Consider the following 26,491-nt stretch of genomic DNA (forward strand, 5'->3'; position numbering starts at 1 on the left):
GGAAGGGTGACAGTTTTATGACCACATCTGTAAAGATCATCCGGTCGTTGGACCGCAGCTTTAGAAGGTTGGGGATACACAAGTTTCCTTGCCTCAGAATATGATAAATTTTTAGTTCCTTTGAACTCTCGAATTTTCTTTTCGATTTTCCACTTATTGCACTCCTTGGAATCCGAGGTGTGGTTTATCACAATTAACACATCTAGGATCTGCATAGCATTCTGTATTAGAATGTCCAACTGATGCACAGCGGGAACTAGTCTGTTTACCTAAACAAGCGTTTTTAGAATGGCCGAACCTCTGACAGTTAAAACATCGTAAAGGAGTAGGAATACAAGGGCGAACCTTATATCGTGCATAACCAGCAAGAATAGTTTTCGAAAGCTGAGGAGAACAAAAAGTTAAGATTATATGCTTCGTTGGAATAAGTTGACCGTTACGTTTTATTTTTCGTCGACGGGCTTCACAAACTTTTTGGCTTTTTAGCTCACTTACAAGTTCAGACTCTGAAACAGATTTCGAGGTCTAGTTCGGTTGGTTGGTTGGTTGTTTAGGTTTTATGGCGCAAAAGCCATATCTGGCCATGCTGCGCCAATCAAATGAGGTCTAGTTCGGAAATAACACCACGGCAATAGTTAAATGATTTCTGAGCATGTTTCCACAGGAAATTCTACTGAATACTTCACATTTTTAATTACAGATATTTGTGATTTTGTGACTGCTTCAATCAATAAATCTCCAGATTTAAGTTTTTTAGTATCTTTGACTTCTCCAATGGTTGTGGCAATAAGTTTCTGAATCAGAAAGGTTGGGTCTTTATGGAAGGTTTTGTCAGTGTGTAAGATGATAAAAGGAGTATTTTCAGTAACCGAATATCTGGACAAAGACATTTCGAAAAGACCCATGCAAAGTACAATTCATATTCGGGTTTCGACGGCACCGCAAAACACGGAGCCCAACAAGGGAAGGCAGCCACCAGCTCTAGGCACCCCCAGCCTTGGCGCTTATCCTGATGCTAATCTAAACCTATACGCTGAGAGCCACTTCCAGGAACGTCTACCACCCTTGACGCAGAGCCCCAAAAGGTGACCCTTTCGCTTTATCCCAAGCAAACTAATCATTCAGGTATCTAGCTACCGACCGATTGATACACCGGGGACCATAGTGCACCACCCGTCTAATGGGTCACCACGCACGGCCAACACGTGGGGCGTTTGGCGGTCCATAAGATGCAGAAAGTAAACAGAGCGGAGACGGCTTCTCATGGAGAGCCCCCTCGCTTACCGTCGAGGGATGGAATACATAAGCAGATAGCAGGAGGCGTAGATGAGAATAAACGTAAAGGGAGTAGATATCCCTGGATACCTCGGGGTTGGGAAGCCCGTACTCACCTAAAGAAGGCGAGCCCCTGAGGGGGTCATGATAGTGAAATATTACCAATTAGGCGACTAACAAGTGGTTCTAGTGAATATTCTGAATCGCAGACACATCATTAGAAGAATAAAAAGAGATTGTGTCTGAAATAAAGAAATTTTCGGGAGTGCCTGTTGTAAACACTGATGTTGGGAAACTAGGTGCTAATCCGAAGTCATCAGAGGGTTTTGAATGTGGACTCGCGAATTGAAATGATATCCATATCAATAATATAATTTTAAATTAATAATATGCAAGAATTATAAAATGAAACAAGTTTTTTTTTAGCTCTTTCATAGCGAACAGCGCCTTAAGGCGCTCAGCTATAGACACTTACTTTGTATGATTCTGCATAAAGAATAAATACAGAATTCCTTAGTGGTCTTATAGTGATAAAATTAGAAAGAAAGGCAAATAGTCGGGTTTTTTTTAATTTACCCGCTATTGTAGTAACCATAAGACTTCCTTCCAGGAATCCATGATTGGTACTTTATACGCGAGAAGGAATCATTCTAAACCAAAGTTATGTTTTTTTTTTCTCAATACTCACAAACACAGTTTTTGGATATTTCAGAAATCGACAAAAGTAAACATTCCAAACGGAGAATCAAGCCTCCAAGAGATCAAATGGAGAGAAAAATAACCAAGAAGCAAAGAATGGACAAAATATTTTGTGTCCGTGGTGCCCAATGTAGTAATTATTTCCTGAATTATTATTATTGTTATTGCAAATTCAGTTTAATTAAGGTTTCTATTAATTCATATAAACTGTAATGACAGAGAAAAGAAGATGGACAATGAACAAAAAAAAAAGTTTGGATCTAATTGAAAGGAGAGGGGTTTTGTTTGTAGCCCCGGGCCTGTGCAGTAATTTTCTCTTCCGTTTCCATTCAAATATCAGTCTTTCCCAAATGCTGACAATGAAATATTGTTTCAGAAATTTGATGTTAAAAATGGAAGGAATTGTGGGATTTTCTCAGAGTGGAATTTTTTTTTTTTTTTTTTTTTTTTTTTTAGAAATCGAGACAAGTAGATGTTAAGCACAGAAATTGAACGTTCAATGTTGCCTAATGGTCAAAAAATGCAATAAAGAATTTGATAAATAAATACAAAAGAATTTTATGTGCGAGATAGCTTCACGCTATTTGTGTGCGTTTTGTTTTTAATCTTCTTTGTGATTTTCTAACAGAGATTGACTTTTTGATTGCAAGAAAATTGAAGGTCCAATGGTTGGTTGGTTGTTTGAATTTTATTGGCGCAAGAGTCATGTTTTGGCTAAACTGCGCCAGACATATGATTAAAATATTTTCCATGGCAGTTTATTGAAGGTCCAAAAGTGCAAGGTGACAATTAACAACTGCATATACAAATAAATAATAGTAAGTCAAGTCGTATATAAAAATGTTTTTCAACACATCTACATTGATAACGTCAGTGAAGTAGGAGCAGGAGGTTTGCGCTTTTTTTCCCCTATTGTACTCTATTTGTACTTTTCTAATATGACCTAAGAAATGCAGCTCACACACAGATTTGTAATGCCAACTATAGAAATTTGTTAGTGATTTCCTATTAGATAAAGAGCAAAAATAGAACCTGCTGCCGGAAGGGGACCTTCCTCTTTAAGTCGGCAATGAAGTACAAAGAGTATATTCAAGTTTTCTTCATTACCTTATTTACGATTTTCATTTCAAAAGTCAGTGTTTTCTTCCAACCAGGAAGAAGCATTTCTTTCGTCCTTCGGAAAAAAGAAATAAAGCATTTTTAAACAGTGGACTCAAAACAAAGATTTTTTTATAATATCCACTACTGTAACATTCATCCATGAATTCTTTCCAGAAATCAAGACATGAATATTCCAAACATGGAATCGAGTCTCCAGGCCGAAGGGAATCAAAAACTATTTAAAATGGTAAGGTTGGTTGGTTGGTTTATTCGGGTTTAATGGCGCAAGAGCCAAAGGTAGGCTATACTGCGCCAATCGTATGGTTTGAGATATCACGTGAGAAATTTAAAATTACATTAAAGATCAGGTCAGTAAAACAGCAACAATCAAAACATGAGACAAGTTAAGCAAAACAAGTTTTAATCTATATAAAATGATAAAATCCAATAGCTTTTAAAAAGTTAAAAATATACAGATGGGGAGGTTCTCCCACTAATTCTCGTATGTTAAGTGAAGTTGAGTTAAAATATTTAATGCGATGAGAATTAAAATTCGGGCACTCAGCTAGGATATGCGCAACAGCAAAATCAGCATGACATGATAGGCATCTGGGCGCTCTGTCAACAAATAATAGATATTTATGAGTGAAACGAGTATGACCGATGCGAAGTCGAGTCAGTTTCACGTCGGCTGTTCTTATTGAAACAATGGGCCACAAATGAATATGCGGTTTAATGAAATGTAGCTTATTATAGAACTCCAAATCCCAAGACTCCTGCCGGAGGAAATGGATATAATGAATAATTCTAAGTTTTGAATCCCGATATGGAATTGATGTCTGCCATAAACTAGAAGTTGCTTTGGCAGCGCAATCAACGTCTTCATTGCCCAAAATTCCAACTTGACCAGGAACCCAGCAGAATAAAACTAAAAAGTCCCTGGTCTGAAGTATTTGCAAGCAACATCAAATATCTACTGTCACAGGATGCATCAATTTACCAGGGTGGGATAATATCTCCAAAGCACTCATGCTGTCTGTATATAAAATATATTTACGCCCATCAGAAACTGTAATTTTCTGAAGAGCACAAAAAACTGCTACAAGTTCCGCTGTCAAAGCCAAGCAAAAGTTGTGCAAACGTTAACTGTAGATTTTTGTAAAAATTTAATTCCGCAGCCAACATAACTCTCCGATTTTGAGCCATCAGTAAAAATAGGTTCGTATAACGAAAACTGATTCCTGTGAGAGGCAAAGAGTTTTTGAAATATGACGGGTGCTGTGGAAGATTTATCGAATGTATAAAAGGGTTTAATGTATGAAAAGACAGGGACATCCCAAGGTGGAATGACATGGAATTCTGCTTGTTTAATTTGTATGTTACTAAGACCTGCATCAGCAATAATCGTTTGAATTCTCTCACAAAAGGGGAGAATATTGAAGGGGCGAGCATTGTAAAGTCTACGAAGACCAATGGGAATTGTTATTTCCCTTAGTGGATGATTAGAAACCGACTGGATCCTAAGATAGTACTGAGCCGAGAGCATTTTACGTCTTAAGTGTAATGGTAACTGATGGCAGATGACATAAAGACTTTGTACGGGCAAGGTTCTGAAGGCACCACAACAGATTCTCAAGGCAGAATGATGTACAGTGTCCAATTTGCGTAGAACAGTGGGTCGAGCAGAGCCATACACAGCACATCCATAATCAAGGCGGGATAATATTATTGCTTGATAAATCCTCAGCAGACAAGTGCGATCTGCAACCCCACGTCGTTGTCGAAAGAACTTTAAGGATATTGAGAAGTGATTCGCATTTCTTCCGTCATTTCAAAATATGTGGAAGAAAGGCGAGTTTCTTATCAAATATCACTCCCAGAAGTTGGTTGGTTGGTTGTTTTATTGGCACAAGAGCCAATATATCACTCCCAGAAATCGCATGTCTGTAACTACAGGAATGTCCACATTACCAATGCGAATTATAGGATCTGGATGTATACCCGTTTTCCGACAGAAGTGGACACAGCAGCTCTTCTCAGCAGAAAGTGTGGCCATTCTCGTTACACCATATCATTAACTTATTCACAGCATGCTGAAACTGTCGCTCAATTAAATGTATACTAGAGTCCTTACAAGGTATCTGAAGATCATCAACATACAAAGTGCCCTTAACAGATGGAGGTAATTGGTCTAAAATCTGACTAAGATGAAGGATAAAAAGTGTCACACTGAGGACGCTTCCTTGAGGGACACCCTCAGCTTGAATAAAATGGCTGGAATAAGAATTTCCAATACGTACTCTAAAAATGCGAGAGGATAAAAAATCGGCAAATTGCCATAAAAATCAAACTTTAAAAGTGATCGAAGAATACCATAACGCCAGGCTCGATCATAAGCCTTTTCTATGTCAAAGAAGATTGAAACAAGATGATTCCGTCTTACAAAGGCATTACGTATTTCAGTTTCCAGAAGCACGAGATTGTCTATTGTAGACCGGCCCCTATGGAAACCACTTTGTAAAGGAGGAATTAAAATGGTAAGAAATTATTGTGTGTATGTGATAATAAGTGCAGAAAAAGTTTTCATGATGATATTTTTTTTTCCGGAAACAGAATCACGCTGATGCGTCTGCTATTTAATTGTTACTCTGACAATGCCTTTGAAAAGAAAACGAAAAACAATTCTACATTGGGCTTTTTTTTTTTTGCAATACCCATGAAGTAATTTGTAAAAATCATCATATAAACAAGCAGTTTATACAGAACTTGTACTGCAGAAGAACTTCAACCCTTTGGATACACATTTATTAAAAAAAATTTGCAGTTGGAACATATTTCATTCTGTGGGCAAGTAAAAGAGATTTTATGCAAGAATTAATTTTGTATTATCCATTATATATACTCGTCTCAGCTTAATTGACGTATCGGTTGGTTGGTTAATTGGATTTTTCTGGCGCAAGAGCCATGTTTGGCTATGCTGCGCCAAGCTTATGGTAGATAAACACTATACTGCGCTAGACATATGGTATTAAAAAATATGTCAAGTACAATTCAGACATACAATTTAAAATTGCAAATTCTCGTGATAAAATGAAAGACAGATAATGAATAGTATCAGTATTCTCAAAAAGGGAAATTATATCCCACAAAGGAAAATTTTCCAAAAATGTTAAAGGATTAAAATATTAATGAAATTTAAAACTTGAAAATGAAAATCTCATAATAATAAAACAGCCACAATATATTACAAAAACAAGTTTAAAAAAAATCATTGTAATCTTTTTATTCGATGTTTTTTTATGCATTTGTTATAAATAGGTGTATTTGAAGATTCATTGTAAAATTTTTTAAGATCAACCCATTGAACAGTACATTTTTGGGGACTTTGTCCAAAAACAGTTTTATCAACTGCGGTGAAATCGGTAGAAGGTTCCGGAGCAGGTGGGGTTTCATCAATTGTTTCGTGAGGGTTGTATTCAATAGCATTATCCCATTCTATTTCGGTGTCAGTATTTTGATTGGGTTTATCTGTGAACATGGTTTCGAGCTCAGAGTTGGTTTCATCCATTTTATTAGCTGGTTCGGAATTTATGGTCTGCGAAGAGCTAAAATTAGAGACTCGCATAGATTGGGAAACTTGTCGAGGTGAAGTCTTCCAGAATTTAGAATTCGATATATTTTCAGAATTTTTATCTTTTTTATGTTTTTTCTTATATGTAACAGTTTTAAAAGTATGCAGGTCCTGTGGCATTTCATTGGATGAGACATTAGTAGTTTCACATTCATTACCAGTTGACTGAGGAATACAAGTTTCACCAAATTCTGGATTGATTGTAAGTCTCGAAAAGTTCGTTTCTTCACAAACTGGAGACATTTGGCTTTCCGTTTTTTTAGTTCTCTTTATATTTTGATTTCTCTTTTTTCTTAAGATCCTTTGCAGTTCGTGAAGGAAGGTTTTGAGTAATGACGGGAGTACAGGGATTAATATCTGGCTGTGATTTATTAGTCGTTAAAGATTGTAACTTTGTAAGTGGAGGACAAACAACTGGAGTTAATTTTTCATCTGTCTGGGTACAACCAGAAATAGTATTTTTGACTACTTGTCAGTATGATAACGAATCTGATGTATTAGAAGGTTGAGGATACACAAGTTTCCTTGCCTCAGAATGATAAATTTTTAGTTCCTTTGAACTCTCGAATTTTCTTTTCCATTTTCCACTTATTGCACTCCTTGGAATCCGAGGTGTGGTTTATCACAATTAACACATCTAGGATCTGCATAGCATTCTGTACTAGAATGTCCAACTGATGCACAGCGGGAACTAGTCTGTTTACCTCGACAAGCGTTTTTAGAATGGCCGAACCTCTGACAGTTAAAACATCGTAAAGGAGTAGGAATACAAGAGCGAACCTTATATCGTGCATAACCAGCAAGAATAGTTTTCGGAAGCTGAGATGTACAAAACGTTAAGATTATATGCTTCGTTGGAATGAGTTGACCATTACGTTTTATTTTTATTCGACGGGCTTCACAAACTTTTTGGCTTTTTAGCTCACTTACAAGTTCAGACTCTGAAACAGATTTGAGGTCTAGTTCGGAAATAACACCACGGCAATAGTTAAATGATTTCTGAGCATGTTTCCACAGGAAGTTCTCCTAAATACTTCACATTTTTAATTACAGATATTTGTGATTTTGTGACTGCTTCAATCAATAAATCTCCAGATTTAAGTTTTTTAGTATCTTTGACTTCTCCAATGGTTGTGACAATAAGTTTCTGAATCAGAAAGATTGGGTCTTTATGGAAGGTTTTGTCAGTGTGTAAGATGATAAAAGGAGTATTTTCAGTAATCGAATATCCGGACAAAGACGTTTCGAAAAGACCCATGCAAAATACAAATTCATATTCGCGTTTCGACGACACCGCCCACCAAGGGAAGGCACCCCCAGCCTCGGCACTTACCTTGATGCTAATCGAAGCCTATACGCTTAGAGCCACTTACAGGAACATCTACCACCCTTAAAGCAGAGCCCTAGAAGGTGACCCTTTCGCTTGATCCCAAGCAGACTAACCATGCAGGTGGCTAGCTACCGACCGATTGATACACTGGGGACCACGGTGCATCACCCGTCTAATGGATCGCCACGCACGGCCAACACGTGGGGTTTTGGCTGTCCATGAGAAGCAAGAAGCAAACAGAGCGGCGACAGCTTCTCATGGAGAGCTCCCTCGCTTGCCGTTGAAGGATGGAAGGATCAAGCAGACAGTAGAAGGCGTATGGGAGAGTAAATATGAAGGGGGTAAAATCCCTGTGTACCTCGGGATTGGGGCACCCATACTCACCTATAGTAAGTGAGCCCCTTAGGGGCAATGACGTATCAGATGGTCATGTGCGTCTTTGCCCAAACAAATGCATGACGCACTGATACGTCAAATGTAGCCAATGGGTTAATAACAAGTTCATTGTGTTATAGTCAATGAATTATTAGTGGATTTACAATATTTTTTCCTAATATCCACTATTCGAATTTACTCCAGGATTTCATTTAGGACATCGCTTGGTTCTTTTGCTCCTTAAATGCAAACATTCTTGCCGAATGGGCTATTAAAAATAAAGGAATAAAGGAACTTAGGAAGTAAATTTACATTTTTTTTTAATATTGATAACTGCATAAGTCGTGCCAAATGAGGGGGAGGGAGTCAGTGGAGACTAGACTTCCTGGCTATCCAGGAAAGAAACTGGTGTACAAGCGTGTAAATTAGAAAATGCATTGGAAGGCACTGGCCTACCGTGAACTGTCTAGCCATATATGATAATGATAAGTTGTACTACAATTTTTCGCTTTGGATATTGAGCAAACGGCCTTTCGAGTGAGCAGCAAATGGAGAGAGTTGCGTCAAGTTTACGGGGAAAACATTTTCAATAAATCAGGAGCGGAGAGTTCGGTATTTGTTTTCGTCATACTCAACACATATGAATTTAACATCTACTTTCTAGTTAAGAAACGGAAGAAGGAAGTGCTCCTGCAAGCAATTTACTACTTTTTCCGCTTTATGAAACAGACAGGTAAGAAACATCTTTGGCAATGGCGAATAAATACACAAGGATAAGTTCTTTATTTTAAATGGAAATATTCAATATACACATACATAATATTAGTGGGATTGTGAAGAAATGTAGAATATTTACATTTTTTTTTTAATCAGGACAATGCTTCAAAAGAATGGAGCACTTAAGTTCAACCATTTCATCACACTAACGATTTTATGATGTTGCAACTTCAAAAACTTAAGCAAAATTCAACTTTCATATAATTTTCGATGCGTTTTATTTTTAAAGACAACTACGATTAATAGGTATCTTTTTATTTGTCGGAAGGCAGTTTAAATTCTAGACAGGAAACATGTTAATAAAAAGTATAGACTTGTCCCGCAGATTCACGTAAAAGCCTTCCCTCAACCAAAAGAGAAAAAATCTTTTAGTTTTTAGTGCTACCAAAATATTCAACTACAAATCCAACTACACTGCTTCCTCAGAGACTTCATGGGACATACCACCGAATAAAGACATCAATGCATGTTCCAAACATAAAATTTACGTCGGCAGTGCAACAATACCATATTAGCACTGCGAGAAGAGGAGGCAAATGAACTAGCACTCAATCACTTACTTCCAAAATTTTATAAAACTGATAACATTCTCTTCTATAGAATGTTGACAAAAAAAGCACAAATTACAATACTTACCGAAACAGAGCTTTTCACCAAACACATAAATTCATTTCACCAATGTTACTTTTAGAGTATGGCCTGTTTTTCTTGTTTATTTTAGATTCCACTTCAGCACAGTAGACTATGCAGATTTGGCGATATCGAATATCCAGTCTCGTGATGCAACCCTTTTTAATTATCTTGCAGTTTTCATAGAATTCCAGCAACGGGATTCTAACAAATGAATATACCGATGCAAAAATGCTTAAAATATTTCCAGAACTCAAACAACACTTCTAAGAAAACAGCTATAACTGGTTGGCTAAATTTACTGAGTTTTGTTTTCCATCGCCATGACATATTAACGGACAAATATATTCATTGCTTATTTTGTGATTTTTGATTAAAAAAATAAAGCGAACTATCACTCCAAATTGTTTCAATTAATTCCGTCTACTACAATGTACATTCTTTAAGAAATTATATATCTCGGTTGAAATAAGTATATGCTATTCGGAATTTCCAAATTCAATTCAGAGAACTCTCTGTACCAATCGCCTTGATGGAAGAAAAAAAATCAATGAGTTTTAAAAAGCGAATTTAAAGCGAAATCCGCTATTTAAATTAAAATTTATTATTATTTCATTTTATTAATCCAATAGTTTTTCATTTCTACTACACTCACTCATTCCAAAATGAAAGACCTCACTTTGGAAAATAAATATATCTACAACAGCAAGATAAAACAAAGCCTCAGTTAACTACAAAGTGCATATTCGAGGGTTTTTTAAACACTAACCATTATTTCTGAGATAAAAAATTTCAGATATCGGGCACTTGCAGGTTTTTTTTTTTTTAAGTAAAATAAAGCTCCAGTTTGTCTGACGCGAATAAAGACAAGAAAGTATATTATAAAATATGCAGAAGGCTTTGAGTTTATGTGATGACCATTGCTGCAATTATTTACTCTTGGATTTTTTTATTATGATTTTCACAATTTATTCAAGCTAATAGTCCTCACAATTACCTTTATTCAGGTTTCAAAATCTGAAAAACAGACAAGTGGGCACAAATTGAATGTTTTTTTTAATGCTCACTACATTAATTTGTTGCGAATTTTCTTTTAGAAAAGAAAATCTAGAATATTTTACTGGTGTGGGGCATAACTCAAGCTTTCATATAACTGAAAGTAGTAATGATGTGCAAACAGTGGGTTCACATTTTTTAAATGATATGGAATTTGATTTTCCTTCAAGATTTTCTTTCGAATATCATGAGAAAGTTTTGCCCCAGGAAAAAAAAAATATTTGACCAGACTATCTTCGGGACGAAGAAAAAGGAAGGAACCTAAAAGCTATAAACAGGGGATTAAAACCGCAGTATATATTTTTTTTTCGTAATACTCCGCCACATTTACTTTTCCCGATTTCTTAAAAACTGAAGGTTCCGGGCATGGAATCAGTTCTCCATGCGACTTAATGAAGATAAAGACAATCATACATCGTTGAAGATTGGATAGAATTTTTCATGACATGACCATTTCCGTAAATATTTTCATGTAGTTTTCTTTATTTTTGAAAATCGATCTCAATTAAGAGTTCAGTAATTAAGTAACTAGTAAATTATTAATACTGCACCGAGTATGAAAATGAGGGGGACAAAAAGAACAGAAGCAGATAATCGATGGACACAAGAAAATATATACATTTTTTTTTATTTATTTATTTATTTATTTATTTATTTTGGTTTTGCCATTACAAGAATTTGCATAGGGTTGGGATAGCCTAATTGGTAAGGCGTTGTATTCTCATCCCTTGGGTTGTGAATTCGAACCCCACAGGCCCAAGTTGGTGTTGGTGTTGGTGTTGGTTGAGATTTATTGGCGCAAGAGCCATGTTTTGGCTAAAACTGCGCCAGACATACGATTAAAATATTTTCCATAACAATTTAAAAGCGTTATAAGAATTAAGTTGATCTGACCAATGTTTTTAAATTCCACATGTAAATTTAAAAGTAAAACAAAAACTGGAACAGAGACGATTTAAAAGGCAATAAAAACTAAATAGAATTATAAAAACCAATGGTTTTTAAGAAGCGAAAAATATTTTTGTGGGGATATTCACCCACTAAGTCTAGAAGTGTTAATGATAATGGCGAAGAAAACAAATGATTGCGATGATGATTAAAGGAGGGACATTGTATTAAAATGTGTAAAACAGTGAAGTCTACACGGCATGTCGGACATTTCGGTGCTTCATCTCCAAACAACAAATGTTTATGGGTAAAACGGGTGTGCCCTATGCGAAGACGAGTCAGTTTTACATCAATCTCTCGCATAGGTAGAGCAGGCCACAAATTAACAGAAGTTTTTATTGAATGAAGCTTATTATGGACCTGTGTATCCCAGTCATTCTGCCATAACTGATTAATAAAATAAGAGAATGCTCTCTTCGCATCCGTATATACAAGAGATTGTTGCAGAAACAAAGAAGCTTCTTTTGCAGCTTTATCCGCCAACTCATTTCCAAAGACACCAACATGGCTAGGAACCCAACAGAAAATTATATTAAAACCATTATTATTAAGCGTATGTAGAGAGGATAAAATATCAACAGCAACCGGGTGAATTCGGTTGCTAAAATTAGAAAGGGTTTTCAAGGCACTCATGCTATCAGAGTATATACAAAATTTACGCTGGGTAGAAACTCTAATCTGCTGAAGTGCACAAAAAATGGCTGTTAATTCAGCAGTAAAGACTGAACAAGAGTTATGCAGGCGATGACTGTGAATAGTAGATCCAAAAACTATTCCACAGCCAACATGTTCATCTGCTTTTGAACTATCGGTGTAAATAGGTGTGTAGGAATGATAATGGTTGCGATGAGAATTAAAAATTTGCTGAAAAACAATCGGAGCTGTTGTGGATTTGTCAAAGCCAGAAAAAGGATTCAAGAAGGAAAAAACTGGTATATCCCAAGGTGGAAAAACCGAAGGGTCAGAAGTTTGTAAAGTAACGTTGCTCAGGTTCGATTCGTGTACAATGCCTTTGATTCTCTCACTGAAAGGTAGTATGTGAGAAGGGCGAGCTTCATAAAGTCTACGGAGGGAAGCAGGAAATTGAATAGGAGAACTCGGATGTTGTGGGACACAAAGTGTTCGAAAATAGTATTGAATAGAGATTTTCTTTCTGCGTAATTCGAGCGGTAACTGATGGCATAAAACAAAGGCTCTTCACAGGTGAAGTGCGGAAAGCACCAGAGCAAATTCTTAGAGCTGCATGATGAATAGTATCTAACCTGTGTAAAACAGAAGATCTGGCAGAACCATAAACCATACATGCATAATCCATCCGAGATAAAATAACAGCATTGTAGATACGAAGAAGGGATGCGCGATCAGCACCCCAAGATGTACAGGAAAGCACCTTAAGGATATTTAATGACTTTTCACACTTCTTCCGTAATTGCAAGATATGCGGGAGGAAAGTGAGTTTCCTGTCGAAACCACTCCCAAAAACCGCACTTCGTCAACAACAGGAATAATAATATTTCTTATTGACAGGATAGGGTCAAGATGAATGCTCCTTTTTCTACAGAAATGGACACACTTGCTCTTTTCAGCTGAAAGTTTATGTCCATTGTCATCGCACCAACTCAACAATTTGTTGATAGCATTTTGTAATTGCCGTTCAACTAAGTGCATGTTACTCCCTTGACAAGATATCTGCAAATCATCGACATATAAAGTTCCGTTGACAGATGGTGGCAAAATATTTAAAATTTCACTAAAATGCAGGATAAAAAGTGTTACGCTGAGGACACTTCCTTGCGGAACACCCTCAGCCTGAATAAAAGCATCAGAATAAAAATTTCCCAATCGTACTCGAAACGTACGAGTCGACAAGAAACGTTCAATAAAAATTGGGAGGTTTCCTTTAAAACCCAAGTCGAAAAGTGTTTTTAAAATTCCATAACGCCAAGTACGGTCATATGCCTTTTCTATGTCAAAGAAAATGGAGACAAGGTGATTTCTACGGACAAACGCGTTACGAATTTGGGTTTCTATTTGAACAATGTTATCAATAGTTGAACGTCCTTTACGAAAACCACTTTGTTGGGGCGGAATGCAAGCTTTCTTCTCCAATTCAAAGACAAGTCGGGCATTGACCATACGCTCAAGTGTATTACAAAGGACACTAGTTAGAGCAATCGGTCTGTAATTCAGAGGGTTAGCAGAGTCTTTGCCCGGTTTCAGGATGGGAATCACAAAAGCTTCTTGCCACTGGTATGGGAAATTTTGCTCACTCCAAACTCTGTTAAACAGATATAGGAGATTGGAGAGCGATACCTCATCTAAGTGGCGAAGCATATTATAAGTGATACCATCTGGGCCAGGGCTGGTATCATGAGCTTGAGATAAAGCTGAAATTAATTCAATCATCTTGAACTCACAGTTGTACGGAACAGGTTTTCGAGTATGAAATTTCAAAGACTGTTTTTCCGCGCGATTCTTAGTTGCTATGAATGAAGAACTATAGCAATCAATTGAGGAATTTTGTGCAAATGTCTGCCCAAAAATATTAACGATATCCAATGGAGCCGAGTGAGTCGTACTTCCAGTTTTAAGAACAGGAAAAGAAAATTCCTGATAGACTCCATTTGCTGCCTTTACCTTCTTCCACAACTGTTTACTTGTAGTACAAGATGTAATCGAAGATACATATTTTCTCCAGGAATCCCTCTGACTTTGACGACGAATGCGACGAGCAATGGCTTTGGCACGTTTGAATGCGACGCGATTTTCTGTGGTGGGGTACCTTCGGAAGATGTTCCACAGCTTTTTCTGCTTTTTGTGGCTGTCACGACAGGCTTCATTCCACCAGGGTTTTCGGAATTTCCGTAAGCGTGGTGAAGTTTTAGGAATTGTTTTTTCAGCGGCACTAATTAAACATTTAATGACGTTTCGTACTGCTTCCGTGACGCATGTAGTATTGACCATAGACTTTGTAATTTTTGCCAATTGTCTGAAAGTCTCCCAATCCGCTCGCTGGAATAGATAACGCTGTGGCAGACAGGTTCCACAGCCTCTATCAGCATGAGAGACAATTAGAGGAAAATGATCACTATTATGAAGATCATCCCCAACTTTCAAATTCAAAAATGGTAATAGCTCGGGGGAACATATGGCCAAATCGAGATTATGGAAGGTACGTGTGGGTTCATGGAAATACGTTTTATCATCCTTATTGAGCAGACAGAGACAGTTATCAGTTAAAAACTGTTCAATCTGTCGCCCACGAATGTTTGTATTTCCTGAACCCCACAAGGAACTATGTGCATTGAAATCTCCAATGATCAAAAATGGTGTTGGAAGCTGGTCCACCAAGTTGTTAAGTGCTTGTAAGTTAATGACATCATGAGGTGGTAAGTAGATACTACAGACTGTAACCAGTGTTCTGATATGAACTTGTACAGCCACAGCCTGTAGAGGTGTATGTAAATTTAACGGTGTGCTTGGGTATAGATTTGATGTCAAAATACAGACACCTCCAGAATTGTGCACTCCGGTGCATGCATCTTTCCGAACACAATTATAGCCTCGTAGTTTTAATGGAATGTTGGGTGTCAAGAAGGTCTCTTGAACACCAAAACAAACAGGATGAAAGGTGTTGATAATGGTCTTCATGTCCTGAAGTTTGGACCGAATGCCGCGACAATTCCACGAAAGGAAGGTACCCATTAAGAGAGATGTGTCACAGAATTATAAGGAGCAACAGTAGGAGTTGCAGAAACGTCGCAACTCATATCAAAATCATCCTCATCTTCCGATGGGTGCAGTTTAAGGTCGGGACTATTACGTTTACCACCGAATACGGACGTCAAGTCCTTATGTGCTAAACCTTGTGCCGCTAGTCCCAAAGCGACAGAATTTTTTCTAATAGATTTCTTAAGTTTCGCAGATAGATCTTTCTGCGTTTGGCCACGCTTTGCAAGTTTTAATTTCATTGACTTTTGAGGTCTAGATTTGGTTTGAGGTTTTACTTGTTTGTCAGTGTCAGAAGCACTGTTTATGGATTGTTCTGTATCCGATTCAGAGGTTTTCTTTCCTGCTTTGACAGATTTCGTACAACTGGGACATGTACAATTTGCACAAAAAGATTTTTGGACAGCAGACGCATAACTTACACCAGGCGTAGGCGTTTGTATTGCGATTTTCCGCCTAGCCTCAGGATATGAGATGTTTTCCTTGATTTTAATTGTTGTTATTTTCTTTTCTAAGATCCAACGTTCACACGATCGAGAGAAGGATGTATGATTTCCCCCGCAGTTCACGCACTTTTCTTGTGCGGTACACTGCTGGCTATCATGTTCTTTTCCTGCACAGCGGGCGCAAGTGAGGGTCCCGCGGCAGTTCGCCTTCGAGTGGCCAAAACGCTGGCAATTAAAACACCTCAGGGGATTAGGTATGTATGGTCTGACAGGTCGCCTTATATATCCCACATATATAAATTCAGGTAATTTTGGCGACTTAAAAGTTAAGATATGGTGTTTTGTCTCAATTATATTGCCGTCTCTCCGGATGGTAATGCGGCGGACATCTGTGACACCTTGAGACTTCAATTCCTTTGTAATTAAGTCTACAGGAAGATTCAGTATTTCACCACAAGTTATGACACCCTTAGATATATTTAGCGAGTGGTGAGGGCTGACACTGACAGGTATTGTAGATAACGCTTTCAATTTTTGAATTTGCTGGGCTTGCTTTCGGGAATTTACCTCGACAAGCAAGTCACCAGAACGCATCTTGCGAATAGATGTAATGTCACCAACAGTTGCAGCGATAGCCTTTTGCACTAAAAATGGCGAAACGGTTTCAAACGTTTCATTATTTTCAGAAATACGTTTGATGACGAAAAACTTATCAAAATGGTTTTCAAAATTGACTTGTTGAGGAATAATGTGACGCCCACTAAAGGGACCTTTCTTGGGAGGAGCCATATGATATTGAAGGAGATTCGGGCCCGACGGCACCGCCCACCACGGAGCCCTACAAGGGAAGGCAATTACCGGCTCTGGTCTTTTCCAGCCTCGGCATACACCTCAGTGCTAGCCGGAACCTATACGCTGGGAGTTACCCCCGGGGACAGTGACCACCCTTAACGCCAAGCCCAAGGAGTAACCCCTTCGCTTGATCCCTAGCAGACTAGCCACTCGGGTGACCATCTACCAGCCGATTGATGCACAGGGGACCACAGTACACCACCCGTCTTTCAAATGGGTCGCCACGCACGGCCAACACGTGGGACATTGGCTGTCCATGAGAAGCAAGAAGCAAACAGAGTGGCGACAGCTTCTCATGGAGAGCTCCCTCGCTTGCCGTCGAGGGAAAGAAAAAACAAAGGTGACAGCAGAAGGCGCAGAAGAGAGTAAACCTAAAGGGTATGGTATGGTATTTTGAGATTTAATGGCGCAAGAGCCAAATATGGCTATACTGCGCCAAACAAATGTAAACCTAAAGGGAGTAAAGATCCCTGGGTACCTCGGGATTGGGACACCCGTACTCACCTATAGTAGGTGAGCCCCTGAGGGGCCACAGGCCTAAGACTCCTTGGACGTGGGGACTAGGGCCCGTATAAATCTGTCGTGGTCACAAAATCGTCCAAGTCGACGGCAATACCACTGGGATGATCTGTGGATGAGTGCATAAAATGTATGAATGAAGTCCGTCCCGTGAAAAGGGCTGTGACGCATGAGTAATTAAGACGTACTCTTGGCCCTAGATGGTGCTACTGAAACAAGAGACGCTAAAACTTGGCTTAAAATTGCCAACTTCGTCAGTGGACTTGTCTTTGGCAAGTGCCATAAGCAATAACCAAATAATTTGTATGGATTTTCTTAAAAAAGTAGCAATTTGGAACTTATTGTTATAAGGAGCATGCGTGCCGCCTCCACAAAGATGAAATCGGCAATGAATCATGAACAGTGAACTCGCAATTATTCTGGGTTTTTTTATTATTATAACGTCCCCTTTTGACTTTCCCCCAAGAATTCTTTAAAAAAATCTAGAATTTTGCAAGTAATAAGGATTTTTTTCCCTCCAAGTTCTGACGATTGAAACAAGGAACCGAAGAGCTTTGAGAAGCGGTAGTGGTCAGTTTTTTTTTTTTTTTTGTTTTTTTTTTTTTTGTTTTGTTTGTTTGTTTTGTAATGCGGGTTTCAATAATTCTTTCCCTTTCAGATAAAAAGGGATATAAATGTTCCAGACAGGAAACCATCTCTCCAAGTGATCTGATGATGAAAAAGACAAGAAAGAATCAAAGAATGATCAGAAGAAAATTTTATGTTTGATGCCATTGCGATAACAATTTTCTCCAAGATTTTTTTTTTTTTCAGATTAAGGCTTCAGAGAACAATTGTGTTTCAAGTCGCTTTAATGGTAAAATTTGACTCTGAACAGTAAACAAAAACTTCTGCGAACATTGGACACAAAAGGAATTTTTTTTTAATGCTCACTTAAAATAATTCGTTAAATATTTTGTACTTGATTTTTGGTTGGTTGTTTGTTTTATTGGCACAAGAGCCAGTGTAGGCTATACTGCGTCAGACGTATGGTTAATAAATCTTTTCCTAATACAACCTAAAAAAATGACTTTAATAGGAATAAAAGATGCATTAAAAGCCGACGTTAGAATTAAAACGAAAAGGTGGAAAGTTGAACAAATTTAAAATTACGAAGTTTAAATGGAATTGTAAAAACCAATTTCCTTAATAAATTTAAAAAGGTTTTTGTGAGGATTCTCTCCCAACAGTGATGGCATGTCTAGTGATGAGGAGTTAAAATACCGTAAACGATGAAAATTAAAATCAGGACATTCAATAAAAATATGACGAATTGTTAAAAGCACTTGGCATCTCGAACAAAGAGGAGCCTGATCATCAAATAGAAGATATTTGTGAGTAATACGAGTATGACCAATGCGGAGTCTAGTCAATTTGACATCGAGCTCACGCACTGGATGAGAGGGCCAGGATGTAATTGTTGGTTTTATGCTATGCAATTTATTATTTATCTGCTGATTCCATGATTGTTGCCATAACGAATAAATATGTTTTAAATAAAGGTTCTTTGCGTCGGAGAAGGGTATTTCATGCTGCATAAACAAAGTTGCTGTTTTAGCAGCGTTATCCGCCAGCTCATTTCCGATTATTCCGACATGACTTGGGACCCAGCAGACTAGTCTCTATTCTTTAGAGTCCTCAAAAGATCCAAGATTTCCAAGGCAATCGGATGAGGCCGACTATGAAAATGGGAAAGAGTTTCTAGGGAACTCATGCTGTCAGTATAAACACAAAATTTGCGTTCAGAGCTTTGAGAAATTTTCTGTAAGGCATAGAAAATTGCTAATAATTCGGTAGACAAAACAGAAAGGCATGTATGTAGACTGTAGCCGATTGTTTGTGTTTCAAACACAATACCACACCCAACATGATCATCTGACCTAGAACCATCTGTAAAAATAGGTATATAGGATGAAAACTGACAGCGATGAGAACCGAAAAGTATTTTAAAAACCACAGGGGCCGTTGTAGACTTTTCGAACCCACAGAATGGGTTTAAGAAGAAAAATTCAGGAATATCCCAAGGTGGAAATGAAAATAAATCAAATGACTGAATATCTATATCACTTAGTTCAGAATCAGCGAGAAGCAATTTTACTCGTTCACAAAAAGGAAGAATGTTAGATGGACGGGCTGCGTAAAATCTCTGAAGCCGAGCGGGGAACATCATAGAAACCAAGGGATGTTTTCGAACGGATAATGATCGGAGGTAATACTGGACATACATTTTTTGGCGCCTCAAATTTAGCGGCAGTTGGTGACATACATTGTAAAGACTTTCGACTGGTGAGGTTCGGAAAGCTCCTGAGCAGATTCTCAGGGCGGTGTGGTGTATAGTATCTAGTCTACGCAAAACGGAGTACCGTGCAGAACCATATACCATACATCCATAATCAATACGGGATAAAATAACTGCTTCATAAATTCGAAGCAACGATGTACGGTCTGCTCCCCAAGAGGTTTTAGAAAGTACTTTTAGAATGTTCATTGACCTGTCACACTTCTTCCGCAGATATAAAACATGCTGAAGGAAAGTGAGCTTACGATCAAACACTACTCCTAAAAACATTATTTCACCAACCACAGGGATTGAGGTATCCTTAATATTAATTAAAGGGTCCAAATGAATTTCACGCTTCCGACAAAAGTGAACGCATTTACTTTTTTCAGCGGAAATCTTATGTCCGTTTTCCTCACACCAATCTATTATCTTATTAACTGCAACTTGTAGCTGACGCTCTATTAGGTGCATATTGCAACCTTGACAGGAGATCTGAAGATCATCCACATACAGGGTGCCCTCGACAGATGGTGGTAAAATGTTGACTAAAATGAATTATAAAGAGCGTTACGCTAAGGACGCTTCCTTGTGGAACCCCCTCAGCTTGAATAAAAGAATCTGAATAACAATTGCCAATTCGAACACGAAATTTTCGCAAAGATAAAAAGTTTTTTAAGAAAATAGGTAAATTTCCCTTAAAACCAAAATTGAAAAGAGTTTTAAGAATGCCAAAGCGCCAGGTACGGTCGTAAGCCTTTTCAACATCAAAGAAAATAGAGACCAGATGATTTCGGCGTACAAATGCGTTGCGTATTTGGGTCTCGAGTAAGACGATATTATCATATGTTGAACGTCCTTTTCGAAAACCACTCTGCAACTGTGGAATGCATTCTTTCCTCTCCAGTTCAAATACAAGACGGGCATTTACCATTCGCTCAAGCGTCTTGCACAGACAACTTGTGAGCGCAATTGGTCTATAATGCAGAGGGTTAGACGAATCTTTCCCGGGTTTGAGGATTGGTATCACAATAGCTTCGTGCCATTGCGAAGGGAACCTCTGTTCACTCCATATACGATTGAATAGAGGCAGCAGATTAGAGAGAGAGGACGCAGATAAATGGCGAAGCATATTGTATGTAATTCCATCCGGTCCGGCGCTAGTATCATGTACTTTAGATAAGGCCAATAGCAGTTCATGCATGCTGAAATCGGAATTGTAAGAAAGAGATCTTCGGGTGGAAAAACGTAAATTCTTCCGTTCCGCTCGATTCTTAGTCGCACGAATGCGGGCTGGTATGAATCAGCAGCGGAAACTTGTGCGAATGCTTCCGCGAGAGTATTAGCAACGTCCAATGGAGAGGAAACCGTACCACTTCCTATCTTCAATACAGGGAAAGAAAAATCTTTATAGATTCCGTTTGCAGCCTTCACCTTCTTCCAAAGCAATTTGCTAGAAATAGAGGATGTAATTGACGAGATGAAGCGAATCCATGATTCCCTTTGACACTGTCGGCGAATCCGCCGTGCATTGGCTCTGGCACATTTAAAAGCAAGATTCTCTGTTGAAGGGTACCTTCGAAAAATGTTCCATCTTTTCTTTTGTTCTTTGTGGCTGTCACGGCAAGCCTCATTCCACCACGGGCGACGAAATTTTCTTAAACGTGGGGAACATTTGGGGATGGTGTTATTAGCGGCAAATATAATGCAATCAATAACATTTTGCGTTGCCTCCATAATATCGGAAGTATTAACCATAGTCTCGGTAATTTCTGCCAGCTGTGTGAAAGTAGCCCAATCTGCCCGCTGGAATAGGAAACGTGGTGGATGTAAGGTCGCACCACTTCTATCAGCCTGTGAGATTATTAAAGGGTAGTGATCACTGTTGTAGAGATCTTCACTGACAGCAAAGTTCAAGAGTGGCAGTAAGTCAGGAGAGCATATGGCCAAGTCAATACTGTGGAAGCTGCGTGTGGGCGCATGAAAGTATGTCTTCTCGTCATTATTGAGCAGACAGAGACAGTTATTAGTAATAAACTGTTCGATCTGTCGCCCACGAGAATTTGTACTATTCGAACCCCACATAGAACTATGAGCATTGAAATCCCCTATTATCAGTAAAGGTGATGGAAGCTGGTCGATCAAATTGTTAAGGGCCTGTTGGCTAATGACATCATGAGGTGGCAAATAGACACAGCAGACTGTAACCAGTGTTCGGATGTGGACTTGAACTGCTACTGCCTGTAGAGAAGTATGTAAAGTAAGAGGTGTGCTCGGGTATAGATTTGAGGTAAAAATGCAGACACCACCAGAACTATGCCCTGTAGTGCCTGCATCTTTCCGAACACAATTGTAGCCACGTAATTTTAATGGAATATTAGGTGTAATGAAAGTTTCCTGAAGACCAAAACAAACTGGATGAAAGGTTTTAATAATGGCCTTAATGTCATGAAGTTTGGAGCGGATGCCGCGACAATTCCAAGAAAGAAAGGTACCCATTAAGAGATATGCGTCGCTGAAGAGTTATTAGGCGCAACGACAGGAGTTGCAGAAACTTCGCAACTCATTTCAAATTCAGATTCATCCCCCGAAGGATGAAGTTTGAGGTCGGGACAATTTGGTATGCCACCAAAAATAGACGTCAAGTCTTTATGGGCTATACCTTGACTTGCAAGTCCCAAAGCTACTGAATTTTTAGTAGCCGATTTTTTTAATTTTGCACAGAGATTTGTTTTCGAAACTCCACGTTTTGCAAGCTTAAGTTTCAGTGATTTATCTGATTTTGATTGTTTTCGTTTACTTGTTTCTGACTTCTTAGTGTCATGATCATTAACAAAAGATTTATCAGTATCGGAATCGGATGAAGGTTTAGAGGATGGTAAGGTATTCTTATTTTTAGTGCAATTTTGACATGCACAGTTTTCACAGAAATTCTTCCGGACAACAGAGGCGTAGCTAATGCCAGGTGAGGGTGTTTGAGAAAGAACTTTCTTTCGGGCTTCTGGGTATGACAATTCTTCTTTAATTTTTACTGCTGTTATTTCCTTTTCAAGTTGCCATCGAGGGCACGAGCGGGAGAAGGACGTATGATCACCTTTGCAATTCACGCACTTTTCCTGTGCGGAACACTCCTGGCTCTCATGTCCTCTCTCAGAACATCGGGCACAAGTTACAGTGCCTCGGCAATTTGCTTTCGAGTGCCCAAAGCGTTGACACTTAAAGCATCTCAAGGGGTTCGGTATATAGGGTCTAACTGGACGCTTAATGTGCCCTACATATATGGACTCAGGTAATTTAGGCGACATAAACGTAAGAATGTGATGCTTGGTTTCTATTGTTTCTCCGTCTCGCCTAATCGTAATTCGGCGGACATGGATAACACCTTGGGATTTTAATTCCTTAGTAATTAAATCCACTGGAAGATTTAATATCTCACCACAAGTTATGACACCTTTTGAAGTGTTCAATGACTGATGAAGGGTAACACGAACCGGTATAGTTGCTAAAGCTTTTATTTTTTGCAACTGCTGAGCTTGCTTGCGAGAATTTATCTCTATCAGCAAGTCGCCTGAACGCATCTTGCGGATGGAAGTAGGTTCACCAATTGTGGCATTGATGGCCTTTTGTACCAGAAACGGAGATACTGTTTGAAATGTCTCGTCTTTTTCAGAAACGCGCTTCACGATATAAAAATGATCAAAATGGTTGTCAATATTAAAAGGTTGAGGAATACGTTGCCCACTAAAGGGACCCTTCTTGGGAGGAGCCATACGACATTGCTAAAGATTCGGGCCCGACGGCACCGCCCACCACGGAGCCCAACAAGGGAAGGCAATTACCGGCTCTGGTTATTATCAGCCTCGGCATCCACCCTAGTGCTAATCGGTACCTATACGCTGGGAGCTACCCCCGGGGACAGTGACCACCCTTAACGCCAAGCCCAAGGAGTAGCCCCTTCGCTTGATCCCTAGCAGACTAGCCACTGAGGTGACTAGGTACCAGCCGATTGATACACCGGGGACCACAGTGCACCACCCGTCTTTCAAATGGGTCGCCACGCACGGCAAACACGTGGGGTTTTGGCTGTCCATGAGAAGCAAGAAGCAAACAGAGAGGCGACAGCTTCTCATGGAGAGCTCCCTCGCTTGCCGTCGAGGGAAGGAAAGACACAGCAGAAAGCAGAAGGCGTAGAGGAGAGCGAACTGAAAGGGAGTAAAGATCCCTGGGAACCTCGGGATTGGGACACCCGTACTCACCTAAAGAAGGTGAGCCCCTGAGGGGTATTTTGTACTTGAATAGGTCAAATATAGAACCGATTACGTGTGTCAGGCTTATCGTAACAACGGTTATAATGATAAATGTGGCTTAAAATACAGTTTTTAAGTGCAGTTTTCTTTTTAGTCTTCTGATCAATTTTTAAATGAAAATCTTCGGCGTATTTTATATGGCAGAAGATTTCTCCCAGAGATTTAACCATTATTCCTGCCGTCTCGAGGACGATAAAGACAAATCCAGGAGCTTTGATAAGTAGATTAAAAAACGTATCTAGACTTTTTTTACGAAACACCCAGAATAGTAATTTTTCCCATAATTCAGAAATTGACAGAAATATTCCAAACACAGCATCAGCACTCCAAGGGGTCTAATGAGAAGAAAGTGTTCAAGAATCGAAGAATGGAGAAAATATTTCGTGCCTGAGGTGCCCAATGCGGTAATTAATTTCTGTATTTCTTTCCAAATCCATTTGCTTAATGCATCTGGTATTACATATTAAACAGACTGTAACGACTGAAGAGATGAACATTGAATAAAAATATATGCAGCATTTTTTTTTGTATCGCGCATTACTGTAATTTGCTTTCGAATAGAAGCAAATATAGATGTTATTACCTCAATTAGTCCTTTATATTGTGCTCGGTTATTAATGTGGCAATGTAGTAAGATCTGTGAATTTTCTTTTTGTAATAAATGTCCTTTATCGATTCAGAGATCAGTTCTTCCCGAGTCTTGATAAGGAAACATTTCAGTCGTTTCAAAGGAAAAAAAAATTGAAGAATTTCAGAAGCTTCAAGAGCAAAATAATGGGAAGTGTTTTTTTTTTTTTTTTTTTGTAAAGCGTAAGTGATTCTGAAATATCCATTCAGGAATCGAGACAAGTAAATGTTCAGACAAGAAATCAACACTCCAAAGAGGTAAAGCAATGAGAAAAAGTCAATTAAGAATCGAGAAATGTGTGCTTGATCCTCTGTCGTTATAATTTTTTTTCCAAGAGTTTTCATTTTCAAAAATTTCATAAAGCCGAGGCTCATGAATTTAAATAATTATTCAAGCGAAATTGAATGAAAAATCAGATAAGCAGAAACAGAATAACATTGGGCGCAACATGAAGTTTTTTTTTAATTCCACTTTATTCCAGTAAGGAGCTAATACTGAAATTATCTCCGCCAGGGGACGTTCCTGCAATCCTTGTAAATATAAAATCAACAATGAATCGACAACAGTATGATCATTTTTTCTATTTTTCGCTATTCGATTTTCATTTCGAGAAGTGTTTGCGTCTCATCTGGGCTCAACATTACTTTCTTCCCAACAATGAAAAAAGAAAGGAATAGAGTATCTTTAAACAGGAGACTCAAGCATTTTTTTAAATACCCTCTACAGTCATTTTTTTCCAGGGAGTTTCTTTCGGAAATAGACACATTTAAATACGGAAAATATTCCACACATCGAATCAAGAGTCTAGATCGAATGGCAGAAGACGCAATAAAAAAAAATCCATTAAAATGGACTGAAATCAGTGTGTGTGCGATAACCACTGCTTAAATCATTTTTTCAATGATAATTTTTCGAAACTCGCATGATGCAGATGCATCTGATTTTAAAGACTTATTCTGGCAAATTATTCAGTTCAAAATTGGGCACTACAAGATTTTTTTTTTTTTTTTGCAATACCCACTAAATGATTCGTTCAAGATTCTCATATAGGGAATGGTATGGTATTGTGAGATTTAATGGCGCAAGAGCCAAATATGGCCATACTGCGCCAAACAAATGGTATTAATAAATGCCAAGTACAATTCAGTCATACAATTTAAAATTAAATTCTCGTGATAAAATGAAAGACATCTAGTAATGAATATTAGCAGTGGTTTTAAAATTGCAACTCACATCCCAGAAAGTAAATTTTTTCAAAAATGTTAAAAGATTAAAATACCAATTCGAAAGGTGCAACACTCATAGCATTAAAACAAGTACAATAAATTACAAAACCAAGTGAAAATAGAAAAAAAATCATTGTAATCTTTTGATCCGATGTTTCTTAAAGTATTTGTTATGAATGGGGGTACTGAAAGATTCACAGTGGATATTTTTAAGATCAACCCATTTAACTTGACAGTCTTGGGGACTTTGTTTAAACACAGTTTTATCAACTGGGGTGGAAACGATAGAAGATTCTGGAGCAGGTGGAGTTTCATCAATTGTTTCATTAGGGTTATATTCAATTGCATTATCTGATTCTATATCACTGTCGGTGTTACGATTGGATATATTTGTGGTCATGGTTTTATTATCTTTAGGCTTGGAGTTTTTCTTATATTTTTTCCTGTTAATAACGGTTTTGAAACTAGCTAAGTTTTGTGAAGTGTCAGCAACTTCACACTGTGGGATATCTTGAGTAGTGTCTTCCATAGGAATACTGGGTGAAAAGTCTTTTATAAATGATTCAGATTTGGGACAAATTTCAGAGGGTGCATAAGATGGTTGAAACGGATTATTATCAACATGTGTGATTATAGGCATTATCT

At 38.3% G+C, this 26,491-nt stretch overlaps 2 protein-coding genes across 2 annotated transcripts; both read right to left on the reverse strand.

Annotated features, from left to right (window-relative positions):
• Positions 1 to 15,526: 15,526 nt before the first annotated feature.
• LOC129959205 (uncharacterized) lies at positions 15,527 to 16,786 on the reverse strand. The gene has a single exon (XM_056072028.1). The coding sequence runs from the start codon at positions 16,784 to 16,786 to the stop codon at positions 15,527 to 15,529; it is 1,260 nt and encodes a 419-aa protein (XP_055928003.1).
• A 5,397-nt stretch (positions 16,787 to 22,183) lies between these two features.
• Positions 22,184 to 23,455, reverse strand: LOC129959206 (uncharacterized). The gene has a single exon (XM_056072029.1). It carries the CDS (start codon positions 23,453 to 23,455, stop codon positions 22,184 to 22,186), a length of 1,272 nt encoding a protein of 423 aa, XP_055928004.1.
• Positions 23,456 to 26,491: the final 3,036 nt, after the last annotated feature.

This window comes from Argiope bruennichi, chromosome X1 (genome assembly GCF_947563725.1).
Source record: "Argiope bruennichi chromosome X1, qqArgBrue1.1, whole genome shotgun sequence".
NCBI lineage: Eukaryota > Metazoa > Arthropoda > Arachnida > Araneae > Araneidae > Argiope > Argiope bruennichi.